This window comes from Camelus ferus, chromosome 6 (genome assembly GCF_009834535.1).
Source record: "Camelus ferus isolate YT-003-E chromosome 6, BCGSAC_Cfer_1.0, whole genome shotgun sequence".
NCBI lineage: Eukaryota > Metazoa > Chordata > Mammalia > Artiodactyla > Camelidae > Camelus > Camelus ferus.
Window position 1 is genome coordinate 62,835,625 of NC_045701.1, and position 23,624 is coordinate 62,859,248.

Sequence of the window (23,624 nt, forward strand, 5' to 3'; positions counted from 1 at the left end):
TGCACACTTGAGGTCTTTTGCTGGGTAGCTTCCTCACTGTTGGTTCCCTGTAATAGTAAGTCTTTTAATAACTCTTACATTTAGCCATTTTTACAGCTCTATTTTGAACTTCCTTTGACTTGGTAAATGGAGGCTTGACCAACACTGTGTTTGTGACGCTTTTTTAATGTGAGGGAAAGGATGTAATTAGGTTTGTTTGTTTGTTTGTTTATTTATGCATGCATGCTGGGGGATTGAACCCAGGACCTTGGGCATGCTAATAAGCGTGCACTCTACCACTGAGCTATACCCTCCTCTGTGATGCTTTTAAAAAGCACTTTCATTATTGTTCACAATTCATGGACCCTAACTTCTGGTCCTTTTTCTGATATATTCCTAGTTATTCCACATCTTATATTTATATGCTTTATTCGTCTCCCACTCCTCCCATCCCTAAGTACATTACTTGCTACTTACACCTATTTCATTTGTCTTATTCTTACTGGCTTATGATTTGTTGTGTATCATCCTGGACTTTCTCTCCTTGGAGGGTTTCCCTGCTTATTTTGTGTTGTTGCTTATGGGCTGTGCGTGCTTTTGAGCCCTTCATCCACATTGGTGATGGGGATGTCCAGAATCAAACACTTTCCGTCAGTCCTCAACCATCCTCTAAAAGTTCGAGTAAATTATCGATATTCTCGCTTTGAACTTGATTCTCTTACTAAGTTCTACCTACTTTTTGACAGTTGGGTGATAAGCGGTGGTGTCCAGTAGAACTTTACATGCTAGTGGAAATGCTCTCTATTTTGTGGCAGCCACTCGCCACATGTAGCTGTTGAGCAGTTGCAGTGTGGCCTGTGTGACTGAGGAGCTTAATCTTAAATTTAATTAATTTAAATTTAAATTTAAATAGCCTCATGTAGCTCTTGGCTCCCTATTGGACAATGCAGATTCATCACATTGCTACCCAAAATGTAGTTCCCAGACCAGTAGCAGTGCCATCACCTGGGAGCTTGCTAGAAATGCAGAATCCCAGGTCCCTGTAGCTCTGCAGAATTAGATCTGCAGTTGACAGGATCCTCAGGTGACTTCTATGCACACCCAGGTTTGAGAAGCACTGATACTTGGCTGTACATTGGAGTCACATGGAGAATTTTTAAAACTCTTGGGCCCACCCTCAGTGGTTCTGATTTAATTGGTATGAGATGTGGCCTGGGCTTTGGGATTTTTTTTTTTAAATATCCCCAAAGTGATTCAAATTACTCAGCAAAGACTTGTGGTATTCAAACTTTGTGTGTGTCCACATCACCTGAGAGTCTAAAAATACAGAGGTCCAGCTCTTTCCTGCCTCAGCAAGTCTGGGTCTCTGAATTCTTTATTAGCTCTCTGGTGATCCTGATATACGCATTTTGGGTTTTTAAATACCTGATCTAGAAGAGAGTCTTCTACTTTGTTGGAAATTGTCACATAAGCTAGAATGAAATGCCTTGCTGACTTGAAAGAAAATTGATCTCCTCGATCTTTCAGTCATATGACTGAATGAGTGATTTATGAATACTTGTTTTTTCACAGTGTGTGCCAGTTCTGGTGTTTGCTCAGTGTTTCCTGCTTGCGATATTTTTTCCATTAGTTGGTGAATTTCTGGTCTCTAGGACAAGTTTTTCTCCCCCTTTTCATAGTGAGAAATATCACTTGCGTTTTGCTTTTCAAAACTGCCAGGAGTTCTGCGAACGACAGCTGGTAGCTTCATGGTCAGTTTGCCAGTTCCTTAAGGTGTGAGTTGGGAAGCCTCTGGATCAGAATGTTCTGTAGCACGGAAGTGTCTTGGGAGTCAAGAAATGCCCAGCCCCTGTTCCCCAGCAGTGCCCCACAGTCAGTCAGAAGCAGCCTGTCAGCTGAGGGAGGTTGGCGTGGAGGGGTGAGTTAGTGGTGTCTGGTACATTCAGATCCCAGCCCATTCCAGACTTCAGGCTACAAGGTCAGGAGTATTGCATTTGGCCTAATTCTGTCATGGGAGCTGGGGAAGGGAATGGATAACATGACTTTTTCTTTCTCTTTTCTTTTTTAAAATGTGCTGTTAAGTTTGAAATCAAACAAAATTTTTTTGCTTTCGTGATACAGAAAACTTTTTGCATGCTAGTGCAGCCAACTTTTGTTAGACCATGAACTTAGTTAGCTATTTGTTTCTGGGAAATAGGATAAGAATTGATGAGGGTTTGGGAAATATTTTAGGCAACAAACTCATTTTCTCTGCAAAAATTAATTGCTATTAAAAACATGCCACAGAACTGTCGTCCTTCTCTGATTATCAACTTCGATTTCAATCCTTGGTTTCCTACGGTAGAACTGCCAGGGCAAAGTGAAGTGAATGTGTATTACTTTTAACCTGCGACAATTTTATGACTCCACTAGCAAATCAGCAGCATTTTCTCTGGCTGTCCCTGCCCAGGTAACGGGAGGTCTGAAATCAAAAGTAATCAAATATGACGTGGGAAGGCAGCCATCAACTTGTGTCTCAGTGGCGCCATAGAGTAGACTCTATGTGGTCTCTCTGGCAGCAGTAGATAAGAGAGAATGAGACCAAAAAGCCCAGGGAAAGAAGGCTGCCTGGTCACTGGAAGGACCCAGATTTGCAGCTGGTTCTCTTAAAGGAGGGCTCGTCCTAATAGGACGCTGTGAGTCGTGGGGAAACAACTTGATAATCAGCACATTCCTGGGGGCCCCCTTTCCAGTGAACTTCAGAGGAACTTAGACCAAGAGGGGCTCTCTTGGTTTCACTTAAAGCAAGAATCCAGCTTCTGGGTAAACTGATGCCATGCTTGGAGGCCAGGGTTTGGAGGCCAACCCTCAGTAAACAGCTTCCCTCAGTGAAGGAACTGGAGCCTCTGTGGACCCGCATGAAAGATTCTCCAAAAGCCCACAGACAGGGGTGCAGTCTTGTGACGTGAGCCAGCAGGACTTAACTTTGTCACAATGCAGTGAGCGTGCTGGAAGCCCACTTGTCTCTCGTTCTAACCATGGAAGCAGACTCCATTAAAAGCTTGTTTCTCGTCGGTGGTAGGAATAAAAATCAGAAGCCCCACTAGGGCTTACTTGGCAATGGGAGTGAGGAGGCACCTCTTTAAATATTCCCGGTAAGCCTAGGTGATGGCTCTAGGCCTGGGTGATGAGCATGGGAAGAAGTAGTTGAGCATCACCTTGATTTAGGCAAAACCCAAAGCCTGCGAGGTACCCCACAGGTAAGAAGGGCCTGGGCACACAGATCCAGGGTGGCAAATTGAGAGAAAAGTGTAGAAAAGATTTGGTCAAGAAGCGTGAGACTTAGCCCCCAGTTCTGCGAAAGGCCGTGTGTTTCTGCCAGGCCTTATGTTCTTTGCTTCATGACCAGGTAAATGCTTAAATACAAAGCTCATAAAGGAGGGCATCCAAAACATGATAGCAGGGTGGAGAGCTGGGCCCTTTACAGGTGTTGATTGAATTCAGTATACATTGACTAGATGGTAGGAGAGATTTTTTTTTTTCCTTTGGAGGAGGGCGGAGCATGGGAAAGGCATGTACTGTGGTGGGATTCGGTGCTTTGAAATGACTGCTCTCTTACTTTGTTTTTCCCTTTGGCTATGTACCTAGCGTGTGTCGGTTCCTGGAGCTGTGTCAAAGCCCAGAAGGTGGCTTTGGAGGGGGCCCTGGCCAGTACCCACACCTCGCACCCACGTACGCAGCAGTCAATGCACTGTGCATCATTGGCACCGAGGAGGCCTATGACGTCATTAACAGGTACAGCCAAAGCCAGCGGGGCCGGACACCCAGCCGGGCTCCCGCCTGCTGACCCTGCACTGACCATTGCCGTCTCCTGCCTCTCTCCTGTTCATTTCTCAGAGAGAAGCTTCTCCAGTATTTGTACTCACTGAAGCAGCCCGATGGCTCTTTTCTCATGCACGTTGGAGGTGAGGTGGATGTGAGGTGAGTGGGGTTTTTCTTAGGCTGCTGCATTAGCAGATTTTAGGGCATATCTGCCATGAGACTTGCCAAACCCAAGGAAGCTTTGCCTCACAGGATGGCACGCAGAGTGACGTGTCAGTGACGTGGTCCAGAGTCATTGCAAATACGATACACATGTCCTCAGGGATCACCGTCTCATGACTTCTATGTAAATGCCAAAATATAAGTAAGAGAAACAAAATCAAATGCTTTTGTTTTAAAAATGAAAAATACGTTTGTTTGCTATGAAGTGATACACCATCATCTGTAACTGTGTGGTATAATATAATCTTTCATCTCTCTGGGATAGGAAGGGAGAAGAAAGCCCAGCAGGGACTTCAGTAAATATTTTCTGAATGAATTTGATGACTTCATGACTTAACACCTGCGTGATAATTGCTTTGAGAGGTGACTCTTAGATGCCAGTAGAGTATATGAAAAACAGTTGCATTAACTGATTGGAACCAGTTGGCTCAAAATTATCATTTTTCTCAAGAATTGTCCGATGTACCTAGCAAGTAGCTTACTCACCTGGCAGGAGATTGCCTCTGAAGTACATAGGGAATTCAGTGAACTAGTCCTTTCTCAAAGGATCATTGAGATTTTATACCAAATTATTATTATTTATCTGACAAATTCATTTTTTTTATGAGGTTGCTATATCAAAGCCATCTTACTGCCTGTTTGTAAATGTGTTTGCCTCTACACAAGTTGAGTAGTATTCTAGCTTAACTGCTGGTTTGAAAGTATAGGGGAAGAATAAACCATGAAAGTTGTGGAGCACAAAACGCATTGCAAGTAAAGTAGGTAACCAGGCTGCAAAGACCTTCAGTGGGGGATTTTCTTCTAACTGTAACCTGTCTGTTCAAACCATAAAATCAGACTAGGTATCAACCAGGGAAACTACTTCCCTGCTCTCACTTGGTGTCAGAAGGGTGAGCAGACCTCTGACACCAAGTGTGTGTGTGTTTTTCCCTCATATTAATCGATTCTGACACTACCCAGAGTTAGTACAGACACCACAGACTAAGGACTCAGTCCCACAAGACCGCTGCCACTTTGGACAGTGATCACAAGTAGGAGGTTCCCACACTTCTGCCTGACTTGGCTACAAATCAGGGGTTCCCTGGACCCCCTCCTTTGTTCAGTAATTTGCTAGTACGGCTCACAGAACACAGGGAAAATTTTTACTATTACTAATTTATTATAAAGGAATCATAAAGGATACAAACAGCCACATGAAGATGTATATAGGGTGAGGTCTGGAGAGGTCCAGAGTGTAGGAACCTCTGTCCCCGTGATGCTGGGGTGTGCGATCCTTCCAACAGGCCCTTGGATGCGTCCATCAAACCAGAATCTCCCCGAACTTCTTCACTGAAGGTTTTTATGGAGGTCCCATTATGTAGGCATGATGGATGGAATCATTGGTGATTAACTCAATCCTCTGGGGAGCAGGGCTGAAAGTTCCAACCCTCTCATCACACGGTTTGTTCCCCTGGCAGCCAGCCTCCATCCTGCAGGAGTCACTTCATTAGTATAAACCCGAGGAGGTTGAATGGGGGTTGTAATGAATAACAAGACTCTCCTATCACCCCAATCACTCAGGAAATGTTAAGGGTTTTAGGAGCTCTGTGCCAGGAACCGAGAAGAACAAGTATGTATTTCTTATATCACAATATCCTGGTGTCTGTTGTTAAAAAATAAACTGAGGCATATTAACAATGTTAAGAATTTATTTAAGCAAAAATTGATTTGAATTGGGCAGCATCCCATCCAACAGATAGAAAGGAGCTCCAAGGAGCTGTACAAAATAGGAGACTTTTATAGGCTGCAGGGAGCGGGGACAGAAGAACAGGTTAGTTATAGCAAGGTCACTGTCCTTCGAGGGAAGCAGGGATCTGTCATGCAGATTACCTGACTAGTGATGATCAAGTGATTCCTGATCGACTGGTTTAAGGTCCCATTTCTGGGACAGCTGAAGCCATCCTTAAGTGTCAATTTGATGATGTGGAGCTTAGCGTAAGCGACTCCTTTTGGGCTTTTTGTCTTGTTTTTAACACAGTATATGCCAATGAAGCCAATACATCTATTGAAGAAAAGCAGTGTTGTGTTGACACCTTAAGAAAAAAGTTAGAAGATATTTTTCCCCTCTTGGTCACTACATTTTCATCCAGTTCTACAGATACTCCAACCAAATACGCAGTCTTGAAATTTAGCTTTTTAAAGTTGAGATTATAGGCAAAAGCAAACAAACCCTGGCAAAATCACTTTGGCATTTCATTGCGTACGTTGTTTTTCAGATATGATCATTCTCTAACTTACTTGTTCAATCACCAGTCTTCTTCTGTGTTTTCATTCATATCTGCTAGACAAATGCTAGGAAACCCTCCCAATAAAATAGACTTGTTCCATTGATGAGCACTGTAGGCATATTCCTCCTCCACCTGATCTCCTACCTGGTAGCGTCCTGCCGTTCGAGCCATGCTTGTCACATAGAGACTCAGAGATGCGAATGATGGATGAAACCTAGCAGATCGCATCCCATTTCCTTGCTGCTCCTGGTTTCTCGTGTCCCAGTTCCATCACTTTTCACTTGGTGTTCTTTTGACTGTCAGCTGGTTCCCCCTGAGTGGATTTGATCTGAGGAGAAGCGGTGGTCATGGGGACAGGGTGGCATCTGGAGGCTGGCTGGTCTCATTCTGGATTAGACAGAACTGGTCTCGATCTTTCAGGTCTGTCACAACTCCTGCTAGTTTCTGAGATGAGCTTATTGAGGCATTTACAGCCCCTGTGTGTGCTGCCAGTAATCCCATCGCAGTCAACCCATAGCAAGCACCGTTTTTTTTTTCTCAGTTCTTAAGAAAGGAGCAATGATTTATTCCTGACCTCCTCATCTAGGTTATATAACACGGAACATTCTGAGAGGGTAGTGGGGAGACATGGACCCAGCATGTGCAAAAGTTTAGGTGACAGAGCGTAATGTGTGTTTAAGAAAGGAGAAGTTCGGTGTTGCTGAAGCACAGAGGGCCTGGTGGGCAGAGCCCGAGGTGAAGCTGGAAGGCCAGGCTGGGAACAGCCCACAGTCTCCTTGAAGTCTGAAGTTTATTTATTTATTTTTATTTTTCTTAATTTGAAGTTTATTTCAAAAGCAGTGAGAAGCCATTGGCAAGTTTTAAGTAGAGAGTGATGCAGTCTGATTTGTATGTTATTAGACGTTCTGCAGTTGCAGGGAACAGATTGTAGTGCTTTAGTGAAGCACCTCTGGCTTCAGTGCTGGAGGCAGGAAGACCGGACAGGTAATGGTGACTTGGATTCAGGTGACAGCAGAGAGGATGGAGGATAGGTGGATAGATTTGAGAATTGTGATGACTGGATGGAGGGAGAGAAGAAGATGCTGCACAAACAGGTTTCTTTTGCTCGCTCCCCATCTCTGTGTGAGGTCTAGGACTAGTGGCTTCTGGAAGCAGGTCTCAGGTCTTCCACTGATGAGAGGCAAACTACACTGTTGGCCACCTGCCTTCCTCAGAGGTTCGTTAGGATTCAAGAGCAAATACTTTTGAGACCCTCTAAGAGGCTCGAGACCTGAGAGCAGTCAGTTTATGTAGATGATAACATTTGGCACAAAGGACTCCTGCGTGCTTCTGATGCCTGCTGGTGTGCCTCCACCTCCATGAGCAGGCTGATAAAAATGCTGGGAGGATAATAATGCACACAGCTTACTGGACTGCCTCAGTGCATTTGGCGTAACATTATAACCATGTTGAATAATATCAAAACTAGAGCCTTCCTTTTCCTCTTGTTTCTATTCCTTAGGAGCCCTTAGAAAAAGGATCTGTAACCAGAATTAGAATAATTTTTGTCTTCAACATAAAATGGAGCTGAGATGTTAGATATTTGAAGAGACCATAGAAGGGAAGAAAAGACAGTTTGTAGACGTGTTCTACATAATAGAGGAAGAGGCTGAAATAAAATGTGTCCTGAGAAGAATTAGGGCTGGCAGGATAAAACGGCAAGAATTATTCCAAATCAAGTAGGATAACATGACAAAAAAAAGACGTTTTTTCTTTTTAAAGTGCGTGTGCACGAGCGCGTGCACATGTATGTGTGTGTGAGTGAGTGAGTGAGTGAGTGTGACCGGTGAGGTGCTTGAAATGAAAACTCTTTTCTCCTTCTAGAGGCCTAAAGAGTGAATCTGACTGGGCTCACCTATTCTGATTCCCCTTGCCTGGTCTCAGCAGCCCTTGGGGTCTGGCGGCCTGCTTTTGGAGTGTCTGTTGTGGAAAAAAATATAGTTAACCTTTAGCATGTCCATGCCATTAAACAGACAAATCCTGGGTCTAAAACAGTACTGACAGCTGAATGAATGGGCATATCAGAAATACCTGAATGACACCGAGGAATTTTGGGAGCCTTCGTGGGCCTTTGAAAGAAGAGCTAAATTCCCTGTTGACATGAATTGGTACGGTTATTTTGTCTGGTGTAGATTTGGCCATGTGGAGGCAGGGAGAATAGAATGTCATGTTCTTTCACAGAAACCTTGCTGTGAGCAACTCTATCCAGAGTGTCAGAGTGCCCGGTTGGACACCAGGAGGACTGACTGTGGGCCAAGAGTGAGGACAGGCAGTGATTACAGCAGAGAGCAATTCGCCCAAGAAGTTCCGTGAGCCTTGTTCAGGCTCTACCTTCAAGCTTAACACCCTCTCCTCTATTTCTGTCCTTCCAGAAGTGCATACTGTGCCGCCTCGGTAGCTTCTCTGACCAACATCATCACTCCAGACCTGTTTGAGGGCACTGCCGAATGGATAGCAAGGTGAGAGAGGCTGGGGTTTATCTTGGCCTCTTAGACAGCAAGTGGTCAAGACTTCTGAAAAATAAAGCAAATGCAGAAGGACCAGAGGGAATATAAAATCACAGGAGATGTCTTATGGTTGAAGAATTGTGCATTTCAAAAATACTTTAAAAGTTTGCTTTTTTCTCAAACTTTCTTTAATGTGATTGGCAAGGATCAAAAACTTGGATAACAGTATTGGTCAGAGTCTAAATGGATTTAACCAGGTTGGAGAGCAATTTGGAAATATGTCAAAGATGCCCTTGCTGATGACCTCAAAATTTCACTTCTATAAAAACTCACACACATGGCTGAGAGAGACAAACACAGGACTTACTTTTAATAGCAAAAAACTGGAAGCGCATTGAATGTTCACAAGCATGAGGTGGATAAGCAAGTTGTGATGTAGTAATGCTGGACTATGATAGAGCAGTTAAAATGAATGCATTAGAGAGTCGTGTAAATAGGGATCAATCTCAAAAACACTACTGAGTTAAAAAAATAAAAAGGATATGAAAGAAAGCATGCAGATCAGCACATTTACTTAAAATCTGAAAACACGCCAAACAGTTCTATATTGTCTGTGGGAAGAATCACATGTAATAACATAAAAACATGCTGGGAAGGATAAACACCAAATTCAGGATGCTGGTTACTTCTGGGGAGAAAGCACAAAAAATGAGATTAAGGGAGGTCTGTACTTCGACACAGGAGACTTCGTCTGTATCTGTAATTGTTCTTTATTTAAAATAAAAAGACCTGAAATGCATGTGGCTAAATCAAAGCCAGGTGTTAGGCACATGTATGTTCGTTCTGTATATTATTTGCTGTACTTTTCTGGATGCTTCAGGTGTTTCATAACTTTAAAAAAAATGCATAGTAGATTTATATGTACTATTAAGGAATTATATCCAGGCCGTACTGTTTTTTTTTTACATTCTAATTTTTATCAAAGTAATACTTGTTACTATGAAAGTATAATTTACAGCTAAACCAAGTGATATACTATGATCATATTTACTTTTTTCTGTAATTTTTATTTTCCTCGAATTAATCATTACCTTTTTTTTTTAATGTATGTATCATGAAATCATTCCCAAATCTTCTGCCAGAGCTGTAAGATCACTCTAAATATAATCAGACACCTCAGGAAATGTATCAGTTCTCTTTTGTGTGTGTACTTGAGTAGGTGTGTGTGCACGTGTGTTTTGAGTTACCCTCCTCGGGCCTCTGCCCTCCTGCTTCAGTCTGGACAGATTGCTCTCAGCTTGCCGCACAGCAGGCATGCAGAAGCTTCCTTTCAGCATGAAATTCACTTCACTTCTCTGCTTTGTTGAAGCCCCTGTCCTCCTTTTTCTTGGTTCACGTACTCATTTTAATGAAGCATGTGTTCCAGTAGATCCCAAAAAAGAGAACTTGGGAGATGCATTTTTAAGATTTTGCGTGTCTTTGTTCTAGTCTTGCACTTGATTGATGGTTCATTTGGTTAGAGATTTCTACTGTATAAATTGCATTCCTTTGGAATTTTTAAATGTTGCTCCATTACCTTCTGGCTTCCAGTGTCTGTCACTGTTAAAAAGGCTGATAATAATGATAATCAGCATTTACTGAGGACTCGGTGGGTGATACTCAATATTAAGGGAGCTGTAGTTAAAGGAGTGAGAGTATGGCCTTTTGAGCTAGACTGTCTGGGTTTGGTTCTTTTTTGTACTTTGTTTCTCAGTTGAGATCGCCCATTTTTTATTCTTTATAAGTGTATTTTTCTTAACTTCACTGAGGTAAATATAAAATTATAATATCTGCTTTAAAATTCTTGTCTGGGAATTTCAGCATCTGGATACCTAGGAGTTGACATGTCACATTTTCCTGAGTGTCTGTGTCAAATAATTTTTGGATGGTACCCTGGCCATTGTGATATTTCATTGTAGAGACTGGGTTCTGTTAGATTACTTTGAAGAGTGTTGATGTTTAGCAGGCAGTCAAGTTGGTTAGACACACCTGCAAGGGCAGTGGCTCTGCTCTGGGATCAGTTCTTGGTCAGATGCTGCTTTCAGTTTGCCCAGTGCATGTGTGTGTGATTCAGGGTCAGGTAGAAACTTGAGCCAAGTTTAAACCTGGAATTTGGGGTTTTCCTTCTCTGGTGCTCCTCTTTCTAGGATTCCTGCTCAATTTCTGTCAGCTTGGTTCTTCCTGCCAGAAAGATGGTGGGTTTTCTATGAGTGTCAGCTGCCTTCCCCTGAGCTGCTGCTGCCATGCTGGGCAACTGTAGCCATCCTGAGGGCAAATCAGGAAGAAACAAATACAGTGAGGGAAGGGAGGGACTGACTGCTCCAGCGTTCAAATCCCCACCTTTTTTCAGTTTCCTGAGCCCTCAGGAAGTTGTTCTAGTGTGTTTTGTTCAGAGTGTAGAGCTGTTATTTGCAGGAGGATTGGTATATTAGGCACTTACTAGATGTGAAACTCTGACTGCCTGGGTTTGAAGCCCAGTTTTGTCATTTGTTAGCTTTGTGCCTTGGACAAGTTATCTAACCTCTCCATGTTGTAGTTTCCGTATATGTAAAATGAAGGGATACTGAATTTGATGTTAAGCTGAAATACAAAGTGACCAAAACCTGTTGTACCCACTGTGCTTTACTGCCTCCCAACCCACTGTATGCCCAATCCATTGTTTGTTTTTGTTTTGTTTCTCTTAATCTTGCTGTTTGGAAATTTCATGCTGATGAACCATGATATGGATTTTTTTTTTCATTCATTGTGCTGGGCACTTAGATGTCTTCAATCTAGAATTGCATGTACTTTACTTCTAAGAAACTTGATTATTTCTTTGATTTCTTCTCCTCCGTTTTCTGTGTTTACTTTTTTTATAATATCCTATAAGTAGGGTTGATCTTCTAATTTTTCAGAAACTTTTTGCCTGTTTTCCACCTCTTAATCTTTATTATTGTACTTTCTAAGAGATCCACTTACCTGTTATCTTGTAATCTTTCTGTCGGGCTTTTATTTCTGTAGTTCTTTTAAAAATTTTCCAGGACTTATTTTTTAATCTCCATGTATAAAAAAAGAATTCTTCTTTTTAAAAAAATTATTGTTACTATTTTGAGGGAGGAGGCAACTAGGTTAATTAATTAATTTATTTTAATGGAGGAACGGGGGCTTGAACCCAGGACCGCATGCATGCTAAGCACATGCTGTATCACTGAGCTATACCCTCCCCCCAAGAATTCTTTTTTTAATAGACTCTCCTGCTCTTGTTTCAGGGATATTTTATCTTGCAGTGTCTTTATTTCATATAGTATCTTATCTAAAGATTTAACTTTTAAAATTTACTTCTGTCCCTACATTACTTTCTCCAGTTTATTTTTGTTTGTTTTATTTTTGTTTCATGTTTACATGAAAGAGACTTTGCTCAAATGTCTGGTGTTCATATTTAAGTGTCAAGTGCTAGAAAGTTGATGGGGAACTGTGTGTGCCAGGGGGGGCTGGGATCCAGCCATTCGTGGGGAAATGCTCATGTATCACTATCTGTAGAGTTTTTTTCCCTTGGACTTAGTCGTTCCCCTAGAGAAGAATCTTCCAGGTTCCTGGTTGGGGTATGAAGTTAGCAGCCAGCTTTGTGAAATACTAGTAGGGGAAGCGGGTGGGGGCGTTTGTGTTTAGATTGTAGACGCTCACTTTATCCCCTTGCTCAGTACGGTGCCTCCTGCTTGTTCTCAGCTGTGCTGAATATCTTGGAATTCAGATCCTTTTGATTCAACCCCTGAAACTTCCCATCTTCTGCTGGGTTTGAGTACTTCTGCTGGGTACCTGGACGTCTAACTGATTCTTTTATAAATTTACAACCGATCAACTTGGTTCAAACGCATCCCACTTGAGTACCTTTTGTCTCCAGTCCCTCAGGCTGTTGTCGGAGCACATCACCTTGCTTTCTGTTGCTTCCTTCTGGGGCTGGTTTAGGTTTCTCTGTCAAGTCAGTTATCTTCTCTCTCTCCTTTTCTGTCTTTCAAAATTTTATCTCCTGTCTGTATTCATATCCTCTCCTATTCTCTTTACTCTGTGGGTTTACCCTTTTAAAAAAATCCCTTTACTTTCATTTTACTGGGCCCCTGTGTTCAATCCATTATGTTTAGCTAGAAGATACCCCCGTTTTACTAAATTGCTCCTGTGCACGTAAAAACAAAGGGAGGGAAAGTGGGATATATGTATGTATATTATTTGTGTGTGTGTGTGTGTGTGTGTGTGTGTGTGTGTGTGTGTAGGGAGAGGGAGAAAGAGACTGAGACACAAACTGACAGTGGTCACTGCTGGTGAGAGGGACTAGGAGGCCAGGGTCAGCAGGGGACAACTTTTTACTGCTTTTTCTTTTACACTGTTTGAATTTTTTTTAATTCAAAAAATTATTAAAGATAAGAAAAGTTAAGAAAAAAAATTTTTAAAGATCCCTTGCATATTCTTCACTCATCAGACGTTTCAGACTTGAGCTATTCCTGTGCTCCACGAAGCCACATGCACTGGAAAGAAAATGGATTGTGTGTACTTGGGTGGCGGTGGGGTCGGGAGATGGAGGAAGCTGAAGAGTCTGTTCAGGGAATGGTAGCCAGTTTTTGACTCCGCATCTGTGCCATGATCTCCCTGGGCCTGGGGCCTCTCTGAAGAAGGCCTCTGAGTTCTCAAGGCCTTCCTCTCCTTTAAGGAAGGAGGTATTACTGCTTCCTTTCTCTCCCACTTGGAAGTTCTCCCAGCTCTGGGATGAAGTGCTCATCCACCTGTGCAGCTGTTCTCCAGCTAGGATTTGCGAGGTGGGCACACCTGTATGGAGTGTGACTCTGTGTACATACCTGTGGAGGTAAAGTTCTGTGTTACATGAAGATATACTGAAAAGAAAATCTCTGTATTTCACAGATAAAACATGTTTATTACAGACAAGCAAAAAGAAGAAACTCTAAACCATTTGTAATCTACCACCAACCACTCTTTTGTGTGTATCTTTTCAGAATTCCAGAAAAATCATATAGTACATTATTATTTTATAACTTCTTTCATGTAATCTATTTGGAACATCTTTAAATAGAGTGCTGTAGTAGCATCATTTTAAATGACTGTGTAGTATTATACAGATATACCATAATTTATATAACCAGTTACTTACTGTTGGGCTTCTGAGTTCTTTCTAATATTTCCTTGTTATAAATGGGAATACGGTAAACATTCTGATAATCTAATCGTTGGACACATTCTTACTTTATTTTGTAGGATTAATTCCTAGAAATAACCTTGCATTGCTGTGTCAAAGATTATGCATGTTTTTATGACTAGAAAATAAACTCTTAATATATGGTCTAACCCCAAATAATAATTATTACAGTGATAGAGTAATTTGAAAATATAAGAAATTATAACTTTTAAAAGTAAATTTCTTTTGAATAGTTATTAAGATATATATGTCACTATAGAAACTTTTTGAACATACAGAAGAATGAAGAGGAGACGTATCAGCAATAGACCTGTACTAAAAGAGAACTAGATTAGTGGTTGTTTTTCAATTTTATTTTAACCTGATGGTTATTATACTATATGTATGATTTTATAACTTTTTCCGAAAAAGTACTATGATTTTCAGGTACTGTGTTTGTTACGTTAGTAGGTTATTTCTGAATTTCTTTCTTTCTTTTTTTTGAGGAAAAGGCATTTGCAAAAGTTAATTAGCATCTTTCCATTCACAGTTGCAGTGGCTTACACATTAATCTGAATGAACTCGTGCTTTGCTGTCCCGCATGGTCCTGCACTTGTTCTCGTGGGTGGACACTGACCACTCAATCCGGTTTTCTCACTCTCCTCCTAGGTGTCAGAACTGGGAAGGTGGGATTGGCGGGGTGCCGGGCATGGAAGCCCATGGAGGCTACACTTTCTGTGGCCTGGCCGCACTGGTCATTCTCAAGAAGGAACGCTCCTTGAACTTGAAGAGCTTATTGGTAAGTGTCTGTCAGTCCATCTTCCCCTCAGGCCCCAGGCCCCAGGCCCCTGTGATGTGATTACTCAGACACGCAGGTCCTGGGATGGTTTGGCTGAGGAAGGGCTAACAGACTTTTTGCCTTGAGTGTGTGAACTAACAGTCCCATAATAAGGCTTCAGATCTAATTGTCGGAGCACTTGACACAACTCTGAGAGAGTGGGGGAGGGGGCAGGGAATGTCCACTCTGTCTCGGTTCCCTTCTTTCCACCTTTCCATCTTCCTGCTCTGAACTTTCTACATAGTGTGTTAGGCCAACCCCAGACCTTGAGTCCCTCAGACACCTGGGGTGGGCCAGAGTGCCTTCGACTTACTTCCAAGGAAAGTGTAGTTTCAGCTTCTTAAAATTAGAGGTTATCATGTGTCTTAGAATCTCCTGAGAGAAAAAGTTATAAGAAGAGCTTTGAGGCATTTTGAAGCCAAGGTTGTATTACCTGCTGCTCTACGTGAACATTAATAACTACCTTCACATGAGCCGGGTAAGTGCTTTGAGCAGGTGGCCCAGGCTTTTGTGCGGGAACCCCAAGCTCCTGAGCAGTGTTCAGAATGAACTTCAGGGAGTTGTTGGATTATAGTGAAATTGTCATTGGAGGCCTATTGCACAAGCACGCACACACAGCCACCAGGGAGCTGTCGCTGGGGCAGCGTTTACTCCCTGACCATGACCTCCGAGCAAACCAGCTGCAGCTGACACTCATCTCCTCTCCCCAAGTTCAGATGTCATCACAGGGGCCATTGTGAGACCCATTGTGAGCTTCCAAGCGATTTCTCGTAGACTTTGTAGAGACATGACCAGCAGCATTTTGTCCTTGTCTTTAGGAAGCCACCTATAGCACACTCTTCTTGAAGGTTCTTAAAGCCTTGAAGGTTTATGCCGAAATGGCCAACTTCATGCATGGACTTAAGAGCTCATCAGACACTTTAAAATCTGATCACCAACAAGGCGTGAAACATAAAATTCCCATCTCCCAGGCAGAAATAAGGAATGTAATTAGCGAATGCCCCAGTCACAATGGCAGTATTCTGGATTTGAACCCTGTCTCTACCACTTCATAGCCATGTGACCTTGGAAATGATCTAATCTGTTTTAACTTCATTTTTTTCCCTCTATAAGGTAGAGGTGACAGTTCTTTGAAGGTTAAAGGAGAGAATATATACAAACAGCCTGGCACACAGTAGGTGCATCCTTCTTACCCGGACTGCTCCCTCCCCTCTCTTTGCTCTGGGAGACCTAGGACCCGTATCTGAAGGATTTTATGAATTCATAAAGCTAAGGGAAACAGAATAAACCCATGGTCTTGGGCACTGGAAAAAATTAATTAGTCTGGCTTAAAAACACTTAAATCTGTGGGATAAGTGAAAATGAAGAATGGCCTCCCTCCTGTAATGCCTGTTTTTCTTTCTTGAGTGATGCTTAGCCTACTTTCATTAAAGGGCATCTGCCCTAAAGCACTGGTTCATTTAAGACTGACTGGGGATATATTAGTGCCTGCACCTGCAGTTCAGTATTTTTGTGACTTTCTTTTTAAGAATTTTGGATTATGGCTTTCTATGGGCGGGTGTTGCCTTGAACAGGGATATAATCTAAACTCTACAGTAAAGGATGGCTGCATACCTCCCACCCCTTCTGAAGAGGGTCCTTAGTGGCCCCTTTCGGGAACTCAGGCTGGTAAGAACCCAGGTTCAGGGGAAGTAGGCTTCTCTGTGTCTTCCAGTTTGGCGAGGCAGCTCTGGGAGTCCCCGGCTGGAGGCTGAAACTGCCATGGAGGGCTGGGAGGGAACTGGAAATGTCATTATCTGCTCAGACAGTTGGTTCTGCTCATTCCTTAAGGCCAAGCCCTTGACTATCTTGATGTTTATAGGAGAATGTGTTGAGAAAACTTGGAGATAAGCGAGGAATGCATCGTGTGTGATCACTGAGTGACATCAAGAGCCGTTTTACGGGTTCGAAGTAAAATATTTTCTTCTAATTAGCCAGCCAGTTTTCCCTGGAGAAGCAGAGGGGCTGGACTGCATAGAGCCATCACTGGGAATCAGGACTGATGGCTTCTGTTCCCAGTCCTGCGAGGGATGGATGTGCTAAGAAACCATGGATGGATCTCCTCAGGTGCCAAATAAAAGTCAAGAACAGCTTGAGATCATCTGATGAATGTAGCACAAAACTCCATTTATATGCTTTTAATAAACTTCCCTGAGCAGGGAGATGAAACGAGCCACTGGTAGCCTTGTCTTAAATTCCCTAGTTTATTAACAGATGTTTGCAGGTCTCCTTCCAAGCCCACTAGGCTCCTTTGTTCTCTCAGCCCCAGAACCCATTTGGAGCCCAGGAATGAATAGGTGGTTAGCTGTCTGTCAGACACTGAGCAGAGAGCCATGCCTATTGCCTCCGAAGGGTCAGACTGGACATTCCACTCTTGTCTCAGCAGCGAGGGCAAGGAGGTCAGGGGCCGAAGCACCAGCACTCGGTCCCAAGAAGCCAAGAGACAGGAACCCTCCATCCCTAGATCAGCCTCTGGAGATCTTGTCTTGCTGTGTTTCATGTCTCTTTTAACCTCCAGCTGCTCTCCCTTCTCTGTCTCCTCCTCAGCAATGGGTGACGAGCCGGCAGATGCGGTTTGAAGGTGGGTTTCAGGGCCGCTGCAACAAGCTGGTGGACGGCTGCTACTCCTTCTGGCAGGCGGGGCTCCTGCCCCTGCTGCACCGCGCGCTGCACGCCCAAGGTGAGCCCGGGGGCGGTTGGCAGGGCCTCGAGACTTCCCTCGGCTGCTCACCAAGTCAGGAGGCCAGAGTGCTTTTTCAGAGGGCTCGGAACAGGCTCTGTCTGTCCTGGATTTTGAGCGGACATGTGTGCCAACCAGGATTTCCCTCCAGTGGTTTAGGGGTCCCCGCTGCTTCACTGGCTGTGGCTAGGAGGCGGTGAGTGCCTGGCCCCCGGTGATGGCCACTTCAGCTGGGTGTGAAGCCCCAGTTTCCAACGCAGAGCTCCGTATGGGTCATGCCAGAACTGAGAACCCACGCTGTACACATGGTCATGACAGTGGAAGGGAAGGTAGTTGCACGAAGGGGCGGAGAAACAGACCCCATGCCTGGCTGGCTGCTTAGCTGTCACCATTAGAAATGTGATTTTTAAATTCCCTGGAGAATCCTGAATGCAGATTTGTTCCACCAGTACCACTGAGGTAGAGAGGCCCATGCTTACTTCTGTGGAGCCTCAGATGGGAATGCAGATCCAAGGAGTGAGATAGCAGGCGCACTTCTGGGAGCCTGCCCTTATTACTTTTCAAGATCTCAGGCCACCTGCTGCCTCTGGAATCACCTTTCTCGTTTATTCTGTGTGAGAACAGGGTGTCTCTGCGGAAACCAGTGGGAGAGAGAAGTCATGTCTGCCCTGCTGGGTGCTGATCTGGTCTTGGAGTGAGATCCCTTGGCCCAGAGGGATGCTTTTCTTTGGGCTTAGTAGTTGAGTACTTAATTGCTCAAATGCAGAAGATGAGATTCTTTTCTACTGTACACCTCCCCCCCCCAGCCCTGCCCCATATACACACACACTTTTTCTTCTTTGGCTGTTTTTTTCTGAGCCCCTCTCTTTTGATTCTTAATTGAAGCGAACAGAGCTCTGTCCCGTCTCCCCATCTCCCCATCTCAGTCTGTCCTAAGGCTCCTTGGCCTAGAGCCCCCTGGGCTTGCAGTTTGAGAGTCCTGAGACGTAACCTTCCTCTGGCTCTGGCGCCTGCTGGGTCTCTGGCTTGAACACTATAGTAGGGAAGTCAGAAATTCCTCAAGAGACCAGCGTTTCAAAACAGAAATAACTTGGGGTTTTAGTGATCTGTTTTTGGAATTGGTGAGGTCAAGCCTCTGGTAAAGCCGTCAGCCTTTTACAAGCCTGTCTCTGGTGGGGATAAGATGCAGTCATTCTGTAGCTGCCAAGAAGATCTGGTGAGAGCTGTAACAGCGCTGCCTGCCAGAGTCTTCAGGAGAGGCTCTGGTTCACTCTTTGTTTATTGTAGCACAAGTGCTGGGGGATGCGTCACATTTAAAGCTTTGCCTGTGAATCTTGGTGCTTCCAGCTTTTTTCATTGCCTGGGAGAAGCCTGAAACTCACTTCTTAGAAACAGCGGACTTTGACCAGACCAGGGTCTAGGAAGAAGGGAGTGTTTTGAGCTGTGGGCAAAATACTGACATTGGGAGTCAAAAGGAGATGTGACGTAGAAGGATATTCACAATATACTGTGATCAGAGTTAGATTTCAAAGCAGGATATATGTAATTCCATTTTCAGTGAAGTTGACTCCAGATATTAATAGACGGTATCTGGGTTGTAAAATGACTGGTGATGTTTGTTTTCTTTTATATTTGTATTTTCTAATTTTTCTACTAATATGTAGTTCTTGCATAAAGAGAAACAAAAATTTTACAAAAGAAGAAATTCTATAAACAAAACTAGTAGCAAGGTGGGAAAAATATTTGTGACACCTGATGAAGAGTTAATTTCATTAATCTGAGAAAGTCATACCAACCAGTAAGAAACAGATGAACAACACAGTTGAAAAACAGGCAAAGGATCCAGACAGACAGGTTCAGAACAGACAGAATAAGAACAACTATTATTATTGTAATTTCTGCTACAACTACTGAGAATTACCAAGTGCTCACCGTAAGCCAGGGACGGAACTGGGTATATTTCACATATATTTTCTCATTTGATCCTCAGAACAACCCTATGAAACAGGTACTATTGTTACCCCACTTTACAGGTGAGGAATACAGTGCGGGTAAGTGACTTGCTTTCTAATACCTGATTGCCACTTCCCAAGGGATCAGAGCCCTGCTTGTAACCACTACAGAGGGCCATTAATCAGACGAAAAGATGATAAAGAAATGCAAATAAAAACAGCGGGGCACTATTTGTTTTTACTATCAGGTTGGCAGAGATTAGAAAACTGGATACCTTATGTTGGGGAGAGTGTGGGAAAACAGGCACTTTTCACTATTAGAGGGGCTGTAAATAGGTGTGTCATTTTTTTGGAGGGTAGTTTGAAGACTTTAGTTTAAATTATTTGAACCCAGCAAGGGTACCAGTGGGAGCTTTCCTGCACAGACATTGCAAAGGATGTGGGCTGAAGTTAAGTTTTAATAGCAGACAACCCAACTCCATAGAGTAGCTGCGTACTGTGGGCTGATGTGGAAAGCTCTCCAGGACGCAGCAGAAGGTGCTGAAGGCCAGGCCGAGAGCAGACTGTCTGTGCATCCACACAGCTTTCCTGGAAGTGTACACCCCACCCCAGACCCCTTTAACAGTGGGTACCTTTGGGAGAAGGGTAGGAGATGAAGGAGGGGAGACTTTTAAAATTTTATATCCTTCTATACTGTACTTTTTTTTCCCACCATGTGCATTACTATTTTTATTTTAATAAGTGAACAAATACCTTTTTAAAAGACAATGATCACACTGCTAACTAAAAAGATGACATGGGACTGGCACACTGCAGCACAGGAACCCAGGCCAGTCCCGCTTGGCAAGTAGCTGTCACAGCTCATTGTGGTGGCTGCCTTATGTGTAGAAGATGGTATTTGAGTAGGATGAATTATTCTTACTATCTTAAAAATATCAAATGCTAACTAAATTAGAGTGACTTTTTTTTTTTTTTTTTTGTGGAGCATTAAAATAGCAGCAGGCCTGTGAGTTTCTATTTGGACTGATAGTTGCTGTATGTTCTTTGGGACGTACCCCATACCCCCATAACCCAGGCTGTATTTACCCACCCTTGAAATTGAGCTACATGTGGCTGCACCTGTCAGTTACTATTTGAAAAATGTTTGATTTCTCAGATAAAAGGAACGTTTGAAATGCAAAATGACATTATAATGGGATCTGTGTTTTAAGGGAGCGATATACAGGACTTAAAAGGCTGACTCCAGTGCCCAGTTATCACCCTGTAATCATATCTCCCTTCATCTCACCTGATTATGTGTGTTGATGGGCAAATTCAAGATCTCAGGAAGCTTTTGTCGAGTTTATGAACTTTGAACCTTTAGACTTCAATAATGTAGGAAGAAGAGGGAGGGTATAGCTCAGTCATAGCTCAGTTGTATACTTAGTCGTATAGCTCAGTTGTATGCTTAGCATGCATGAGGTCCTGGGTTCAATCCCCAGTCCCTCCATTAAAATTAAATAAATAAATAAATAAATAAATAAATAAAGCAAGCAAGTCTAATTACCTCCCCCCAAATTTTTTTAAATTAAAAAAAATAATGTAGGAAGTAACTAAAACACTCCATTTAGTAATAAATATAGCATTTTCTTTTCAGATTTCAATTTTAGCAGTAATCATTTACCTTATAGTAAGTCTTTTAATAAATATGCTTTTAAGAATAACAACTTTTCTTGAGATGTAATTCACCTACTATACAATTCACCCGAAGTGTATAATTCAGTAGTTTTAGTGTATTCACAGAGTTGTACAACCGTTGCTATAATCAATTTTAGAATTTTCACCATCCCCCCAAATTCCTATACCCATTAAATATGCTTCTTTAAAGAAGAAATCACAAAGGAAAAATCAACAGTGTGATTATAGCATATGTAATATGTAATTTAAAAAACCCATACAACCAAAAAAAATAGAACAAAAAGGGAGAAATAAGTATACCATATGATACAGACAAAGGGTAAATATAGTAAAAAGCTAGATTAATAAAATTGACTTTTGGATCTCAGAAAACAGACACTCTAAAAGGGAAATACAACTAGTGAGTAAAAGGTATGGGAAAAGTTCACCCTAATTAATAATTAGAGATATGCAAATCAAAACATACGATCAGGTATTGTTTCTTTTCAACATTTTAATTGCTGAGAACTTTTGAAAAGGTAACCAGTGCTGGCTGGACAGTAGTACAGAAAAATCTTAAATTTTGCTGGTGACTATATAAATTCTTAAAGCAGTTTATCAATATCTATTAAAAACCTTGAAAATATTTTTTTTTTCTGTTTAAATGAATCACTTCACTCCTGTGAATCTATTTGAAGGAAATAATTCTAGACAGAGCACTTCAGTAAGCGTGTGTCCTGGGCTGAGCACGAGAAGGGGGACCTGAAAGTGCCCCTCCTCCCTTGGGCTCAGTTTCCCTGTGCATCTTCTGGTATGAGCATCCCCTGGGCCAGGCAGGATCCAGGTGTTGAAGATGAGTGGTTTTGTACCCGGCGCCCAAATGTTAGCCAACTGCGTAGCTCATCCAATGTTCAACCTAGGAACCAGTGATCACTTCCCCACTGCCCCCATCTCTCTTTCCATCTCTCGCTTAAGAAATCTAAAAATCATTAATTTTCTGTGGTAGTCTATGTATATAAATATTCCAAAATTAAGTATTTCACTTACATACTCTCTTTATATACCACATTTACTATAAACTTTGACAAATTTTTACCACAGAAGATTCTCTCCTCATACATATACATGAGAGTTTTGGTCCAGTGCCTATACTGATGCCATTACCTTATGCACCCACTTAATGAAATACTGTTCGGCTCTTCAGTGATGGCTCTTCATGATGGTTGTGAAGATTACGTAGCAGAACAGAAAAGTGTATGCCTATAGGGTGAAATGAAAAACATAAGATACAAAATTATCTTAACCAGATAGAAAAATAATGCATAGATACAAAAAAACTAGAAGAAAAATTAGCTTTCATTTGCCATTTACAGATTGTTATTACCTTTGTAGCCAGGTAGCAAAGTATAAGATTGACCAAGACTTAATGCACATCCTATTGTGTGTATTTTTAAAAAATCAACTCCCACCTGAATGTTTCTGTGCATATCTATCTGTTGGCCATTTGTCCCTCCTCCCCCTTCGATAACTGTGTCTTCACAGGATCCTCTGACCATGCTGACTGAACTTCAGAGTGAAGCAGCTCAGCTGAGTTGCTGGTCAGTAGTTTGGTGTATCACCAGAATTGCCCATTTCTGCTTGGACTACCATGTTATATGATGCAGGAGGGCAGTTACTGATAATGCATCTTAGGAAAATTTTTTGAGCCAAGAGACTAGTTGGAGAATTCCCTTTAGAGACAGATTAAATTGAGGCTTAGCAAAACAGAAGTAACAGACATTATTACCGTGGTTAGAGTTCTCTTGGCTAGAGTCTGGTTAACAAATTTCAGAGATGCGCCAGAAGAAATGTCTTAAGGAGCCCAGGGTAAGGAGTTGTGGAGCAGTAACAGAGAGCAGTTTGGAAAGCTGAGCTGAACAACTAGTCCGTGCCTGCAAGGGACATGGTTTGGGATAGTCATCCAGGGTGAGGGGACACTTCAAATAAAACCAGTTGCCACTCTGACCTGCTGCTCTTTGACTTGTGTCAGTGTTCAGGAGAAGGGACATGTCATGAGACTTGGGTGAAGACAAGAAGTGTCCTCAGAATGTAATTTTTAAGATTAGTCCAAGAAGATGAGAGGGAAACCTTGACTGTTCCCATTGGGCAATAAAATACAAAGTAGGCATCGATCCTGTGCTGGACTTCTACCAGGCCCAGGCCCGTGCTGATCCTCTGTCTTCTGCAGGTGACCCTGCCCTGAGCATGAGCCGCTGGATGTTTCATCAGCAGGCTCTGCAGGAGTACATTCTCATGTGCTGCCAGTGCCCCACCGGGGGGCTCCTGGATAAACCTGGCAAGTGAGTGCCTCCTCTCTGGGGAGAGAGGGACAGCAGAGGGAGGGAGGGATGTGGGCCTCAGCCCTACTCAGAGCCGATGGGATGTCCCCTTCCATCCAGCTGCTTAGTGCTAGTGTGGAGAGGGAGGAAGCACCCCCTTCCAGTGCCCATCCATCCTTCCCCAGC

At 42.8% G+C, this 23,624-nt stretch overlaps 1 protein-coding gene across 1 annotated transcript in view; it reads left to right on the forward strand.

The window, feature by feature from the left end:
- FNTB (farnesyltransferase, CAAX box, beta) overlaps window positions 1-23,624 on the forward strand; it is a 64,989-nt gene that overhangs the window by 34,997 nt on the left and 6,368 nt on the right. The window contains exons 5-10 of the mRNA XM_006177748.2: window positions 3,607-3,753; window positions 3,856-3,939; window positions 8,681-8,767; window positions 14,625-14,754; window positions 17,380-17,512; window positions 23,348-23,459. Coding sequence (XP_006177810.1) covers window positions 3,607-3,753; window positions 3,856-3,939; window positions 8,681-8,767; window positions 14,625-14,754; window positions 17,380-17,512; window positions 23,348-23,459 — 693 coding nt within the window. The remainder of the gene's footprint in view (window positions 1-3,606; window positions 3,754-3,855; window positions 3,940-8,680; window positions 8,768-14,624; window positions 14,755-17,379; window positions 17,513-23,347; window positions 23,460-23,624) is intronic.